Source organism: Rhodofomes roseus, assembly GCF_022264815.1.
Source record: "Rhodofomes roseus strain CIRM-BRFM 1785 chromosome Unknown C8Q71scaffold_28, whole genome shotgun sequence".
Lineage (NCBI taxonomy): Eukaryota > Fungi > Basidiomycota > Agaricomycetes > Polyporales > Fomitopsidaceae > Rhodofomes > Rhodofomes roseus.
The window spans coordinates 6,103-22,232 of record NW_025952984.1 but is presented as its reverse complement, the minus strand read 5'-3'; the positions used below and the strand labels follow the sequence as shown (position 1 = coordinate 22,232).

General features: G+C 53.9%; 4 protein-coding genes across 4 annotated transcripts; all 4 read left to right on the top strand.

The window, feature by feature from the left end:
• Positions 1-700: 700 nt before the first annotated feature.
• Positions 701-1,120, top strand: C8Q71DRAFT_678450 (uncharacterized protein; the record flags this gene model as incomplete). Its single annotated transcript, XM_047919731.1, has 2 exons — positions 701-829; positions 923-1,120. Coding segments are annotated over 2 exons (327 nt in total), but the record flags the coding sequence as incomplete, so codon positions are not given.
• A 428-nt stretch (positions 1,121-1,548) lies between these two features.
• Positions 1,549-4,084, top strand: C8Q71DRAFT_716091 (uncharacterized protein; the record flags this gene model as incomplete). The annotated part of the gene is made up of 3 exons (XM_047921080.1): positions 1,549-2,850; positions 3,283-3,666; positions 3,728-4,084. 3 exons carry the CDS (start codon positions 1,549-1,551, stop codon positions 4,082-4,084), a joined length of 2,043 nt encoding a protein of 680 aa, XP_047774126.1.
• A 9,017-nt stretch (positions 4,085-13,101) lies between these two features.
• C8Q71DRAFT_727089 (uncharacterized protein) lies at positions 13,102-13,811 on the top strand (the record flags this gene model as incomplete). The annotated part of the gene is made up of 2 exons (XM_047921819.1): positions 13,102-13,260; positions 13,317-13,811. The coding sequence occupies 2 exons, from the start codon at positions 13,102-13,104 to the stop codon at positions 13,809-13,811; spliced, it is 654 nt and encodes a 217-aa protein (XP_047774125.1).
• A 590-nt stretch (positions 13,812-14,401) lies between these two features.
• On the top strand, positions 14,402-15,760 carry C8Q71DRAFT_862019 (uncharacterized protein; the record flags this gene model as incomplete). Its single annotated transcript, XM_047927978.1, has 4 exons — positions 14,402-14,548; positions 14,603-15,115; positions 15,172-15,325; positions 15,378-15,760. 4 exons carry the CDS (start codon positions 14,402-14,404, stop codon positions 15,758-15,760), a joined length of 1,197 nt encoding a protein of 398 aa, XP_047774124.1.
• Positions 15,761-16,130: the final 370 nt, after the last annotated feature.

Here is a 16,130-nt window from a genome sequence, read left to right as displayed (position 1 = left end):
TGTCAGAGGAAGATGAGCATGAGCCTGAGGGTAATATGGATGTTCAACGAAGGAAAGCAAGTGGTTCAAGTTCTTGATTGATGTCGTCTTGACGCAGTCGTTTGAAGAGACAATACTGGATTGAAACGCCGCTAGGCGAGCCGTTCACTCAGATCACTGTGACTGTAACATATCAACTCTGAGTACGTGTATCACCTTCAACTTCAGCGCTACAATTGCAACCTTCATCCGAGTCTCTCTCTGCGATGTCCTCCGAGTCGTTCTCTGTGGTCTCGATTCCTTCGTCTCCCTGCCCTTTCTGCCACACCGCTTTCAAGACCATCTCGCTGCAGACACATTGGGAACGGAACAAGAAGTGCGGTGAGAAATACGCACGGAATCCATGTGGTCCGCAAGGACCTGTACCTCCAAATGCTAGCGGTGGACAGTCCGAGGGGCATACACCGGCAGGCCCGCCGCTTGGGTCCAGTGCCCCAACAACATCATCTAACAGTGAGTGTCAAGTGAAGATGAACATTTTTCAACGCGGCGGCTCACATTTTGTACTTCAGGACGTGTAGCTGCACGCGAATGCCCTCCCCTGACAAAGACACTTCCTCAGTTCCTGCAACGCAGCCCATACACCCACATCAGGGACTATCAGAAGGAAGGCGTGAAGACTTACGGTCGCTGTCCAACACGCTTCACCGGGTTCTTGACGCAACAACGTACTCGCGGGCTGGATGCATGGGCGCCGTTCGCGAGCCGAGAGGAGTGGGAGTTAGCACAGTGGATCCACACGAGTAGCCTGTCACAGAGAGGTACAGATGACTTCCTGAAGGGTTCAATGGTACGCTGTACTCGATAGTCATGCAGTAAACTTCCACTCACCATTGACGTACAGTTCCGTCAAACACAGACCACGTTCCCGCTACAATACCAGAACTTCTGCGACAATCGATCATATCTCGACTTCGTGCACAGTAGAATCCCAGGTCCGCGCGCAGCCTGGACGTATACGGAGATCAAGGTCACCGGGAACATTCGTGACGCACAAGGGAGGTTGATGACTGAGGTGTTGGACATATGGGGTCGAGACCCGGTGCATATCACTGAGGATCTAATTGGTCATAAGCCCTTCGATGGCCATATTGCGTACGAGGCTGTCAACGTTCAGGCGCAGATGAGTGGCAATCCAAGTACTGAAGGCCCTGAGCCAGGACCGCTGCCAGAAGAAGGGGGAGCCAGCGCCGCTGCGTGTGGACGCAGCACGGACTCGGAGGACGTGGAGATGCAGGATAATGGCGAGGCGACGGAGAACGGTTCTGATCAAGGCGAAAGACAACCCCGTTTGCCAGTGTGGCAGCAGATGCGTGATGCACGCACTCATCGCCATGAACAGAGTCCGGGAGAGTCTCAGGATGCGAGTCAAGATGGGGGTAATACCCTAAGCCCAACGGTCGTGACCCAGATCTATGAACAGATGTGCGATAGTGAATGGTGGAAGGACATTACCGTGAGTGATACGTACCATGTGCTACCCTGGGAGTAGCTCCGAGTTCATTGCTGATGCGGGTACCTGCTTGCCAGAACAAGCTCCCGTCCGGCGTCACGATTGCACCAATCATTCTTGCGTCGGACAAAACACAACTTTCGGTATTCAGCGGCGATAAGCAAGCGTGGCCAGTGTACATTACCATAGGCAACATCGACAATGAAACCCGTCGACAGCCATCCAAACGCTCTACCGTCTTGCTCGGATACCTGCCCGTAACGAAGTTGCTTTGTTTCGAGGAGAAAGACCGGAAGGCGATGGGCTACCGCTTGTTTCACTACGCCATGGATATCTTGCTTCGTCCCCTCATTGACGCTGGAGAAAACGGCGTCAAAATGACTTGCGCAGATGAGCAAGTTCGGGACGTCTACCCTATTCTTGCCGCATACATAGCAGACTTCCCCGAACAATGTCTTGTCTGTTGCTGCAAGCAGAACCGTTGCCCTATCTGCAAGGTACATCCTAATCAGCGAGGCGAATTGCTTGATACGGTTTACTACCGTACCCCGCCAGAGACGCTCAGCGACCTGGCCAACGGTGACAATGAGAACCTCTCAGATGTCAAGAAACCATTCTGGGCCGACCTACCGCACGCCAACATCTTCCGGTGCATAACACCTGATCTTCTGCACCAGCTTCACAAGGGCGTGTTCAAGGATCACCTTGTGAAGTGGACGACAGAGGGTTATACCGTGGAGATTGACGAACGCTTCAAGCGTGTCCCGCCTTATCCCGGTCTTCGCATCTTCCAACGGGGGATATCGAAGGTAACGCAGTGGACGGGAAACGAATACCGTCAAATGCAGAAGGTCTTCCTCCCTATCTTGTGCGGAGTGCATGACGATCCTCGTGTGATCACTGCGGCGCGTGCCCTTATGGACTTCATCTTCCTCGCTCATTATCCTGCCCACTCCTCTACGACCCTCGAAGCAATGAAGCTTGCGCTGCGAAATTTCCACGACAATAAAGACGTCTTCATAGATCTAGGTGTGCGCGAGGATTTCAACATACCAAAGCTGCACTCGATGAATCACTATGTCGCTGCAATCATGTCACTTGGTTCGTGCGGCGGCCTTTCCACCGAGATATCTGAGCGGCTACACATTGACCTCGCGAAGAACGCGTATCGTGCGTCGAACCGAAAACAATATCTCAAGCAAATGGTTCTATGGCTTGAACGGCAGGACAAAATGGCTTGGTTTGGGGCGTACCTGGACTGGGCAGCTCCCGTGCAAGGCCCTCCTCCTACATCGGGTCCATACGACGATGAGCTGGTCTTCACGCGCGAGGACCGTGACGCTCCCGAAGACCAGTGTGTGGATGATCCAGAACTTGGGCGAACCGGTGATGACTCGGATGATACCCCGTCTGATGCACCTGGGCCAATTGACGTCACTGAAGATGTTCGTGCCGATGAACGACCAATGGCCACGCCGGAAGAAGCAATGGATATCGACTCACCTGGCCCGACGCTGGCCTCCAACACCGATGTTCCCGCTACCTCCGAAGTCGTGCACCAAGTCACGGCAATGACAGCGCGCTCCGTGCAAGACATCTGTAGGAATGCCGAGCTGGATGCAGTACCGGCTGTGCATACCGATGAAAACGTAGAAGAGCAAACGCACAGGGGAGGTTCGGAGGCGGTGGGACCTGGGGTAGAGCAGGATGAGGTTGAGGTTCGCATATTGGTACGCCGGGTCTTCAATCTACAGCTTGGACGCCATGTGGGTCTAACAGGCATGCGGCAGTTACATCATCCGCCGGCGAGGGCCCCGCAGCTCTGGGAACCACTTCCCTATCGAATCGCCAAACGACCAGGACTAGGGTATGCACGGCCAGAAGTGCTGCGGTCTGAGTTTGGGGCGGTTGCGTTTTCGCAGGCTCTCCAAACATTCCTACAGTCGGAGGATCGAGTTTTCGAGTCTCTTCCCCTTTCTTACTTGGAAAACTACGACTTCGGTTTGTATCCTTTGTTCCGTCGGAACCTCCCTTCGCTGAACGGACCCACCGGCGGCCGTAATCTCTTCCACGACATCGTCAAGGCACAACCGCCGGGGAAGGCTGGAAAGGCCAAAGCAGCCTTTAGCACCGTTCTCTTTGTCTCGAAACCTGATCAAGCAAGACGTCTTGGAGTAACTGGTGCGCACAAGCTTCAGCTATCCATGACACCTCTGTCGGACTCTGACAATGTAGCAAATACTAGGCTATCGGATTGGTCAAGTTCGAGCGATCTTTGACCTTCCTCCGATGATCGCTCAATCTCGCCCACCGTCTTGTACCCCCCACCTAGCTTATATTGAGCTCTTCACCGAGTTCACTCCAATCCCTGAACGGTACAGCCGGTTATATAAGGTTGCACGAGCGTATGAAAACCGCCAGCGTGTAGGGGTCGTCATTCCCCTTGACCGCATCTTCCGTAGCTGTCTTCTTGTACCTGATTTCGGTCCGCACGCTGATTTAACCTGGAGCTCGGAGACGGTTTTGGATGAGGGTACTGGCTTTTATCTTACGCCGTTCTCTGATCACCACATGTATTACTTTGTTCTATGAAAGACATGACATCTGCATGACTTGTAATGTGCCGGCACCGCTGAACAGCGGTGATGGGAAGTGCATCTGACGGTGCATTAATGCCTTGAGTAACTCCAAGTCGACGTACATTGAGAAAACGCAACGTCGCCACGAATCGAACTCGGGAGATGCATCTGGTGAGATTTCAACCCGATGCTGAGAATGCATCTCACAGCTGAGTTCTCCCGAGAATCAGTCTCAGCCGAGGGTTCCGATCTCCCGGGCTTTGATTTGAGAGCCCAGTATCTTGTACATTCATTTACTGAGGTACATCGCGTTCCACGAGACATACCGTTTCCTGATGTATATTGCATCATCATGACACAATGTGTGTACGCCTTACTCATCCTGCTACAGGCTTACACATTATACCCCCTTCACCTAAGTCCAGGGGGGGTCAGCGTACCCTCAGCTTGCCTTATATGGTAATTCCTTTTTGGGCCATTACCATATAAGGCAAGTGCTGACTTCGGGCCGCACCCACACGTCTCAGGGGATCTCGCGCGGGCGCGCAAGATCCCCTGCGCACCTCTCAACACCAGTTATGCGGACCACGTCAAGACCAGCATCCAGTACTAAATGTCAGGGGTCTGTGCACTGGCGCGACATCCCCTGAGACATATGCCAGTACTATGTGTCATGCACGCACCACATGCCATGTGTTAGGGGATCCTGCGCACCCGCACGAGATCCCCTGGAGAGGGTACTGTTGAGTACATTTCCCCAATCTCGATCTCTCCTCAGCCACATAGCACGTGACACCCTGCCGGGGATGGTTCGTTCGTCTCGTCCCCTCTCTTCTTTTCCCTCAGTCGTGTTCTACCATCAACTGAGGTGAGCTACCAACCATTACTTACGTCTCCGAGCGATACACTTACGATACGTACTGTGCAGTCTCTGACGGCTGTACAGGTACCTCAATCTTAGTCGTGTTCTACCATTGACTGAGTCTCTGACGGCTGTACAGCTCTTACAGGTTATGAGCCCTGGTCGGTGTCTTTGAACCCCGCACCAGTAACCAAGAGCTCGTTACGAGTCCGCAGAAGACATAAGAACGTTGTTGCGTCCATATACGCGCGCATACACACGCATATAGTCACCCCTTGAGGCCCTAATGACTAATACACCTCTGTCCAGTCCCAAGGCACCGGCTAAACCGAAGATGGCCCCGGCGTCGATCTCCTTGATGAACAAGGAGTGTTGTGGCTAGCCTGAGGCAAGGCTACAAAAGAATACTACAGGAGCACAAAGAGCACTGTAGTAAAGGAGGACTTACAACAGATCTCTTAAGAGCTGAGAGGGAAGACTCAGAGGCATTAAGACGAGAGGAGAGACCGTTACATTCTAGGGCGTATCCAGCCCGGTATATATACACATGAGAGAGCCATCACATGATCGTACAGTAAGCGTAACAGCATAGAGTCATAACGGAGCGATATGGTGCAATGAGCGAATACACAAGGATGAGGCGATATTGCACCATGAATGGAATGTCATGGAAAGGACTGGAACAGCAATGTGCTCAATGATGCAATACGATGCAATCAAGGAATGTGCTGGAACATGATGGAAAGCGGTGGAATGTTCCATCAGGGTCTAGATCTAATCATGTGCTACAGGTCTGGATCAAATCCGAAAAGAATGTACGTAATATGTAGCATAGTAGAACATAAGTCCATAATGGGTAAGGATAAGTCCTAGTTATATACTCCCTGTAGAAAGGGGGCAGACTACAGCAGCAGCAGCAGCTGCGGAGACCTGCAGCACCCAAAAGGGTAAGCGCAGGCACCTGCAGACCCCAAAAGGGTAGGCGCAGACACCTGCGGAGACCTGCAGCTCCCAAAAGGGTAAGCGCAGACAGCTGCGGAGACCTGCAACTCCCAAAAGGGTAAGCGCAGAGACACTGCAGCAGCTGCAGTCCCAAAAAGGCATCTCAGGCCATGCAGCTGTGCACACTCCACAGGCTGAGTGACGTTGCACAATCTCTTCAGTCAGCAGTTCTGCTAACATGAAGCAAAGTCACAGAATCTGCAGAAGTGAATCCTCTCAACGCACAGATTCACTGCCATGAGCACCCAATGCAATGATTGCACACATGTCCCACTCAGTCAGCTGAGCCATTGTTCCCACTGCAGTGTTAATCCTCTCGTCGCAAGGATTCATGATCTGGCGCTCCACACACATGTCCAACAGGCTGAGGTTGCTGCAACATGATTTGCATCCCAGTTTGAATCCTCTCGTCGCATAGATTCAATGTCAAGTGTGATAGCACATGGATTGGCCCTCAGTGTATCATATATAAGGACCACACACCAAGTGCCTGAGCAGGAGCTGTGAGAGGAACAGCTGCAGCTGTGCACATTCTAAGGGTATGACAGCCTGAGTGACATCTCAAAGCATGCACACCTTTGAATCCTCTCGACGAGCAGATTAAACACCATGACCACCAAATGCATTTGCAGACATGTCTCATAGGCTGAGGGTACTGAGACATTGTTTGCATAGCAGTTTTAATCCTCTCGTTGCAAGGATTCAAAGTCTGCTGCAACAGGCCAATCTCAGTAAGACTGGACTTGAACATGACTCACTTGTACCAGTGGGATCAGTAAACAGATCCCAGATCCCTGAGCAGGACATCCCAAGGGATGAAAGTGTGGATGATTGGTGGGCTAATAGCTGTGTGAATTCAGAACTATCCAGCCACTGGGCCTGTGTGTGAGCACTGTGCCTTCAGAGGCCACACCAGGTATAATTGCTGGCCTTGGGTGTGCTATGGGTGTGAGAAGAGCAACCCTGGGCATTCTCCTGAGGAGGGTCCTGAGACTGAGGGGAGGACCCCTGTAGATGAAGCTCACTTCCACCATTGGGTGGATTGAAGAGGGTAGAGTAGTAGCCAAGTGCCAGTAGTGACTGTGAAGTGAGGTGGGAATTGAATTGGGAAAGGTGTACTTGAAGTGTGACAGACAGTGTATGGGCATAAGGGACAGACTGGATGATATGGAGATGCAAGATGGGCTGGTGAGTGGATTTGTGCAGTGTTGAATCCAGGCGTCGCAAGGATTAAAGAAGTGAAGTGGCTGTGGTAGTTGGCTATGAGAGTGTGCGATGGAGCTGTGCTGTCACATTTTCCATACAATAAGATGTCACAGTGCTGAGTTGAGTGGTGTGATGTAGGAGTGACATGTGAAGATATAGTTGAATGTAAGTGTAGATGTGGTGAGTATGAAAAGGGACAATGGTGAGGAGGAAAGTAGTGATGTGCTGAGGTTAGATGAATACAGGAGACAGTATGAAGTTGGTTGAATCTACTCGTCGTGAGGATTAAAGAGTACAGGGAGGTTGGGTGAGGTACATATAGGGGAGTGTGTTGGAGGTTAGGTATGAGCATAACCATGTGAATAGGGTAGTAGGAGTGGGTATATTGGGAGTACATGTAGGAGGTAAAGTACAGTGGAGAGGAAGGAGATGAGGATATGGATATGGACATATGTAGTGTGATAGAGATTAGGTTAGGTTAGGGGGAGCGAGCACGCGAGCGTTAGCGAGCTGCGAGCGACCTAGTTATATACTCCCTGTAGAAAGGGGGCAGACTACAGCAGCAGCAGCAGCTGCGGAGACCTGCAGCACCCAAAAGGGTAGGCGCAGGCACCTGCAGACCCCAAAAGGGTAGGCGCAGACACCTGCGGAGACCTGCAGCTCCCAAAAGGGTAAGCACAGACAGCTGCGGAGACCTGCAGCTCCCAAAAGGGTAAGCGCAGACAGCTGCGGAGACCTGCAGCTCCCAAAAGGGTAAGCGCAGAGATGCTGCAGCAGCTGCAGTCCCAAAAAGGCATCTCAGGCCACGCAGCTGTGCACACTCCACAGGCTGAGTGACATTGCACAATCTCTTCAGTCAGCAGTTCTGCTAACATGAAGCAAAGTCACAGAATCTGCACAAGTGAATCCTCTCGACGCACAGATTCACTGCCATGAGCACCCAATGCAATGATTGCACACATGTCCCACTCAGTCAGCTGAGCCATTGTTCCCACTGCAGTGTTAATCCTCTCGTCGCAAGGATTCATGATCTGGCAAACAATCTCAATGACAGTGACTTGATCCCAGTGAATCCTCTCAGTGAACACATTAACCACCATGAAATGCTCCACACACATGTCCAACAGGCTGAGGTTGCTGCAACATTATTTGCATCCCAGTTTGAATCCTCTCGTCGCATAGATTCAATGTCAAGTGTGATAGCACATGGATTGGCCCTCAGTGTATCATATATAAGGACCACACACCAAGTGCCAGAGCAGGAGCTGTGAGAGGAACAGCTGCAGCTGTGGAGACCTGCAGAACCCAAAAAGGAAGCTGCAGACGGCTGCGGAGACCTGCAGCGCCCAAAATGGTAGCTGCAGGTAGCTGCGGAGACCTGCAGCTCCTAAAAGGGATGCTGCAGAGACCTGCAGGTCCCAGAAAGGAATCTGTAGACAGGCAGCTGCAGCTATGCACATTCTAAGGGTACAACAGCCTAGGGGACATCTCAAAGCATGTGTGCCTTTTAATCCTCTCGACGAGCAGATTAAACACCATGACCACCAAATGCATTTGCAGACATGTCTCATAGGCTGAGGGTACTGAGACATTGTTTGCATAGCAGTTTTAATCCTCTCGTTGCAAGGATTCAAAGTCTGCTGCAACAGGCCAATCTCAGTAAGACTGGACTTGAACATGACTCACTTGTACCAGTGGGATCAGTAAACAGATCCCAGATCCCTGAGCAGGAGATCCCAACATCAGGAAATCGTGCAAATCCTCTGACGGGTGCCATCAGTGGCTTCATAAGCGTTCAGAACGCTCCAGATCGCATCAGATCGGCTCATACGTCCAGCCCTCAGTATCTTGATTTTTTAGGAAATATCTTCGTCAGATAGAATTCTCAGACAGCCTCAGACAGACTCAGACAGCCTCAGAAATGTCAGACACTGCATCAGACCCAGGTACGAGACATCATATGTTCAGCATTCAAATATATTTTTCACGGATTGATTACCATCTACACTAGCATAGGACATATATCCGCTTCAGTACGCTCGCGTGATACGCTGCACGGTGAGCCCGTGCACATCATGGCGGCGGTCTCCATGAATTCGTACTCGCCCCGGCACTCGCAGGTCGTTTTGCGTGGCGCGCTCCTGTCCACATGCCGGGTTTGCCGTGCTCGTCTGTGTCGTTCTCAATGCGGCGGGCTCTTGGAGTTGGCAGCGGGCACGTTGAGGTAGGCTATGCTCTCGGCAGCGTCGCTTGTTCTCGGGCTGGGGTGTCACAGTGGCGTGTTTGTACACAACGGGCCTCTACGCATCGAGCTTGGGCCTACTGGATTATTGCTCATGCTCGACGAGCCGATGCGCGGCGAGCTGGGGCCTACCGTTGGTGCCCGGCTGTTAGGTAGGCCTAACGTCAAAGGGATTGCCTAAGTCGCGAAAGCCTGTCAAAGTGGTTAAGCGCTGACACGTGACTTACGGCGAAGACCTTCCTTTCCGGTACAAGTCCTTACTTACCCTTTAGAGTCAGTATCAGCTGATCCCGGAGATCACTCGGGCGAGGGATCGACTTGTCTAGACTCGGCAAGGGCAACCGAACTAAAGCCGATCGGTTCGGTCTAAGAACAATGAGTATACGGGGTACTCGACCGAGGACATTGGAAAGGCTATTGTTCTCTTGTAGAATATTCTAGTACGTTTGGAATGTATTTAAACACTGTGGTAGTGACCAGACGAATAACACTCTCTTGAACTTCAATCTATCGGTGTGAGCCACTCGATCGTCCATAGCTCCGCGCTGGACATACTAAGGTCGATCGTACTTATAGCCGTGCGCTAAGTCGATCTACCTTGACCCCTTCATTAGTATAGCCTCGCGCTACTCTGAAGGGTTCGGTAAGAGTAAGCTTCATCGATCTACGGTTAGAGTCGGGTTCGTGTTTAGTGGCATCCTCAACTATTGTTGTAACGCTCTATTCACTAAAGTCGTAACCGACTTACTTTGCTCAACCAAGTTTCTTAGCTTCATTAAGAACGTAGGCACTACTGTGCCACTCCGGACTTAGTGCGTGAACTTGTTGAGCGAAATCGATTCTCGATCGACTAAACCTCATAAGTCGATCACTCAAATCGTTGTGTTAATCCTCTTCACAACGAGATAATCCTCAATTCATTTCTTAACTAAGGCGACTACGATTACGTAACTACCGACGGTTGTTACTAAGTAAGTACTCGGTAAGTTAGCAATCCCAGTCCATAACATTGGTGGACGTTGGGGGGTCCACTTTTATCAAACGAACATTCCGACTAACCTTTTTGCAAGCTCAAGATGGCTAACGCTAACGCTACTCCCGCAGGAAGCTCAGGCTTCGAGAATGTTGGAAATTCCGATGCATCGAAGCCAGACTCTGGTTCTCAATCGCCTGAGAAAGGCAAAGGGAAACAGAGACTCGACGAAGAACTATTCGCCGATCCGATTGTTTCGGGTCAACCGATCGACTTCTCCTCTTTGCCGGTCCACGAATTAATCGGTGGGCTTCCCCTCACCGAATTCGTTCCTTTTGCTGAAAAGATGAACTCTATTCACGCGCCGCTGACCGCCTCACCTTTATCCTACATGGAATCGCTCGATCTGGACATTGCGAAGAGGATTAAGGCTCGATCGATCGGTTTCTCTTACCTTCAGAGAGACTTGTACTCCCTACCAGCTCAGATTTCTATGGAAGGCTTCAAGCGAAAGGAAACTAGAGCTTGGAAAGAAATCTTTGATAAGCTGGATAGCTTCATTACGCTTCCTAGTGTTCTGTACAACGAGGACGGGCACGTCGTAGCTATCCGACCTGATGAGCACACTTACCTGTGGCTCAAACGAAAGCTCAGCAGTTACTTTTACAATGCTGCCGGACTTCTGAATGGTCAACTGTACGAAGTCCCGAACGTTCCCGTATTCGACAAAGACGGGCTCGATCCTAGTGTAGCATACACTCCGCATGACTACCAAATTCTCTGTGCATGCTACCGGGACGAGGTGGAGACCGTGCTAAAGTACTTCACTAGGATCGCAAAGATTTTCCCGTCTGGAGTCGAGGAGGAGGAAGAGGAAGCCCCTAAGCCTCCTGAACGACCTAAGGGAGCTGGTTCGTCGATTTCGCAAGCAGGAGGTGGTAAGAAAAGAGATCTACCGCCACACATTTCTAAATCGACTCGTCGCGACGAGCACAGTCGTGAAGCGGAGGAACGACGACCAGCTCGACCGACTCGACGGATGATCGACCCGATCACCAGAGTTCCAGGATTGCGATCACAGGCTCTCCCAAATCATGGCGACCGACGCCGGACTGGTCGCAGGTACACGGAATTATTCGGTCGCGAACCGTCTCCTCCACCCTCTGACCCTTCAGATGATTCTTCGGACGACGAAGACGATCATCGCTCTCCTTCTCCCCCACGCCGACCTCATCACTCCCACCACCATGGAGGAGGCAGTGGCCGAGGCGGAGGAGGAGGTGGCCGAGGTAGACGACCGCGCCGAGGACACGGCGATCCAGACGACTCTGGTCCTGACGGAAACGATGACGGTCCGGAAACTCCAAGACGACCTCGCCGTAAACGCGATACTCGATCGTCGGGCGAGGAGGATACGGCGAACCTTCCAAGGTTCGATCTCAAGTTGAAGATCGACATCGTTCCAACTTGGGATGGTAACATCGACACGCTCGCGCGATGGATCATGAAAGTAAACCAGATCGCTAAGGAGTCAAGACTCATTGCAAAGCAACTCGGAGCAGTTGTTCCGCGTCGATTAAGAGCAGGAGCCGAAAACTGGTACTACTCCTTGCCGGAGTTCCAGCGTGACAGCCTCCAGAAGAACTGGTCTCTGTTGAAGGAAGCGATCGGTCATCACTACATGAACAAGACCTGGCTCGATAAGCAGAAATCTAAGGCTAATCGCGCCAAGTATCGCGACTCTACGGCTCCAAGGGAGACTCCCTCCGATTACTATATTCGCAAACTTGAACTCCTCGAGTTCGTTTACGATTACTCGGATTCAGAACTTATTGGTGAGATTTTGGAAGGCTCTCCGATCGCCTGGAGTACCATTCTTCAGCCTCACTTGTACCAATCGGTCGTCGACCTTCAGAACGCTATCAGGTACTATGAGGATACGCTACTGAGGTTGGCATCCGATCGAGACGCTAGGGTCCGAGCGGTCGACGCTGAAGTTTACGCGGTCGACTCTCGGTCCAAGACTTCCGACTCGCGCTGATGCGACCGAAAGAACCACAAAGGCCACACACAACACACCCGACGAAGGGCGAGCAACGATATGCGAGACCTAGTGGCTAGGAGGGTGTACCGAGATGGTACGATGGTCGATAGTGGAAGGAGCGAGGTCGGCAAGGCTTCGCACAGGCCCGATCTGCTTCTACGACAAGGCAGCGGACGCTTCGAGACGAGTAGACCACGGTCACGAACCGAGCGAATCGATGACTTGACGACGAGACGAGGGACTAGACGAGGCAAGCGATGGCAGGACGAGATGTAGAGACACCACTCGGGGCGTTGACGAACTCTGACGGACTGACGATCGTACTGACTGACTTCTTGCGTACGGACTGACTGCTGACGGACGTACGACGAACGGACAAGTTGAGAGGGTAAGGGTATCTGGTATTCGAGGGGGCTCGCCCCGCAGTATATACAGGATAGAACAACGCCTACACAAACAGGAAAACACGTGCATATAAATGATCCGAGTCGAACGATACGAGCGCTGTCCAATCGTAGAGGCCAGCACACCGGCTATCGACTTGCCCGGCGAGCACACACAGAATGCGCCAGCATGGCGTAAGACTTCGGGCCCTGTTGAACGTGATTAGCCCCGGGCAACCGCCCGAACGGTACTTGGCTAGCCGTAGCACCGCGACCATACGACCGAGGCTGTCTTGCAGATTCTTCCCCAACACCACCATGCCCAACGTACGCGTCGAACCGACCGCGGAAGCTCACATCGCCCGCTACTACCGCTTGATCGAAGTCATCAAGGGTGAGGCCGCCGTAGAGCCACGTCTCCTGCCCGTATCTCGGGGCGAATGGCTGTCGTGGGCCAACTGCGTTCGTTGGATGCTCGTAGGTCTTCTGTCGCCTTCGTCGGCCAGGGATAGATCCTCACCGGCTTTTTCCAGCGCGGTCTCTTCGAGTCCTACTGCAAGGCGGTCACCGATGACCCGAACTCCGTCCCATCGCCGTACTCCTTCAACGACGTCGTCGAGGTCATGAACTACATCGACGAGATCTTCCAGCGCTACAAGCTGCCTCACGACTCGTTGGGCGCACCCTATCCGACCATCGCCTGGTCCGAGGAGTCCGTCCTGCATCGCGAGGCTATTGACGAGCCTCTGGCTCCGGTCGCGTACCAACTCGACCCACTGTATGTGCCGGAGTATCGCCGCTTGCCCGACAACTTCAATCACTTGGCTAACGCCGTCCACCGCCTGAGCGAGGACCAGCAGGAGATTCGTAGGGTTCTCGGGTCGCTCTCTACGAGCGTCGCCGAACTGGGGGGGCGCGAGCGAGGCATTAACGTCGGCGAGCCTGTTCGAGACGCAGCCGGTCGTAGGGGAGGTTTCCGAGGTCGTGGTCGTAACACTGGACCCTTCGGTGGACGGGACTTCCGCTAGAGTCTTCTTCGTGTAGTCGTAGCGTGCTGGCCAATGTCGAGCAATGTCTAAGTCGGTGAACTGCGCGCGTGAGCTCGATACCCCACGAATCGGGGTGTAGTCCAGATGGGAGCGTATCATCTCCCCCTGACTGAAATCTGGGCCGTCCTCGGTCCATGTTCGAGTTGCACGAACTTCGTCCGACGTCTGCGCAGTGGCCTCGGCCAGGCTCGATCACGCCGCGATGGTAACGTATTTGCGCTGACGCCGTTCCGTCCGATCCCGCGATGCCCCATTTGCCTCCGCGGCGGTCCTTCTAGCAGTCCGGCACAGCCGCGCGAGTCCTCAACGAATCAGAATAAAGGGCTGACACGGCCTGATGGCGAAGGAATTGATGATTGGCCAGCAGTCGCGCCGAGCCGAACCGGGCTCGACAGTTGTGATGGAAGCGTCGATGGTGATGTCCCCGTGTGCTTCCTAGCCCAGACCGGTAGGTGGACCCACAAGCCCTGGCAGGATATATACCTGGCACCGCTGACAGCACCGTCCTTGCCGCTCTTTCCTCCTTCGTGCTCGACCCTGGCGCTCTCCATCCTCGATACTGCCTCGTCATGTCCGTACCCGCCGACTCCCGCGCTCCGTCGACAGCCGCCACCGAGGACCCGCTAGTGGTCTTGAAGACTTTCCTCCAAAATCGCGAAGTTCCCACTGCGGCGGCCGAGGTCGTCGCCTTCCTCGAGGATTGCTTCGACGCCTGGGTAAGCCCCTCGCCTCGATCGTATTCCCCGCTATTCGCTAACTTGCTTGTGCAGACTCGGTACCGGCGCCGTGCGCGTGGCGTCCCGCTCGATGAGACGGTAGCGCGCGCTTTGCGCGACTCTGTGCGCGTCGCCGTCACCACGTCCCCAGCAGATGCCCGCGACGCCATGGCCCTCGTCCCCGACTTCGAAGCCCTCGACGCCGCTTTGAAGGACCACGATCAACAAGAGGAACTCCGCCTGGCCCGCGAACGTGCGGAGGCGCTTCGTGTGCAGGAAGAGCGCGAGCGCGCCGCGAAGGCGGACGAAGACCGCGCCCTCGCCGAACGGGAGCTCGAGCTTGCTCGGGAGGCCCGCGCGCGTGCCGCTGCCAATGCCGACGATGACACCTCGGTTGGTGCTGGACCCGGACCCGCCCCCTCGAAGGACAAGGGGAAGAAACGCAAAGCCGATGAACAGTCCGAGGCCGACGTCGACTCGACCGTTCGAGTCGACCTGTCACACCTTCAGGGCGTCCAGCGTGCTCGTGCTGAGCGCGCGTACGCCTTCTGGCGCGCGGACCCGGTGGTGAGTCCAGCAGCACCTGCCTTCGAATTACTAAACCCTTTCGTGCCTCCTTCCAGTGCGATCGATGTGCGAACGGTTTCTCCGAAGTCCGCGAGTGCGTCTTCGTCGAGCCGCACGACCTCAAGTGCGACCTGTGCCACTCCCAGCAACAGGGGTGCTACTTCGGTGGCTCGACGTTCAACGGGCAGCACAAGCTGTTGCGTAGCGGTCGTAAGTGCCTCCCTTATGCTCGTTGGTTTCGTTAGCTGACTCAGGTGTGTAGGGGCCCGAAAGGAGAAGGAGGAGCCGCTCGAGGTTGCGCTCGCCCGTCCGAGCAAACGCGCCCGCCTTGAGGATGGTAACCTCGGCGGCGGAAGCCTCGCGAGCTTCCAGGGCCGCGTGCGCGAGCTATTCGGGGACTTCAGGTCCGTCCCGGAAGCGGCGCGGACCCAGGCGGTCGCCCTCGGCAACCAAGCCCGTGTCCGCCAGGCTTTCGAGGTGGCCGCCGCTCGCGCCGAAGCCTTGACGACTCAGATGGAGGTACTGTCGATCGAGCTGTCGTGCATCGAAGCCGTGCGCGACCAGTTGGACTCTTTCGCCAACGAAGGCTTCGAGGCTCGACAGGCTGAGTTGGGTGCATCGAAAGCGGGCCCGTCACGTACTTAAGGACTTCGTAGTACCTGTTCGCCGGTCTTGTAACGTTCTTCGTGGCTCGTTCGTGCTTGTGTTAAGAATGAATCGGCGTTCGAATCACTGTCCTACGCGCTGTCTCGAGTCCGGTCCACTCGTCGTAGTGGGAGCCAGCCCGGTCCGACATCAAGAATCTGATAGAATAACAGATGAAAATAAGGGAGCAGGGTATATAAGGGCTCAGTTGGGGAGGGTTGGGCTTAGGCGTCGTCTTCGCCCGAGTCCTCGTCTTCGTCCGTGCCCGAACTTTCGCCCTCCTCTTCGTCGTCTCCCAAGGTCGTGGTAGCCTCCATCTCTTCTAGTCGCGTGACCGGGATGTCAAGCTGGTCGAGCCTGATAGGTATCG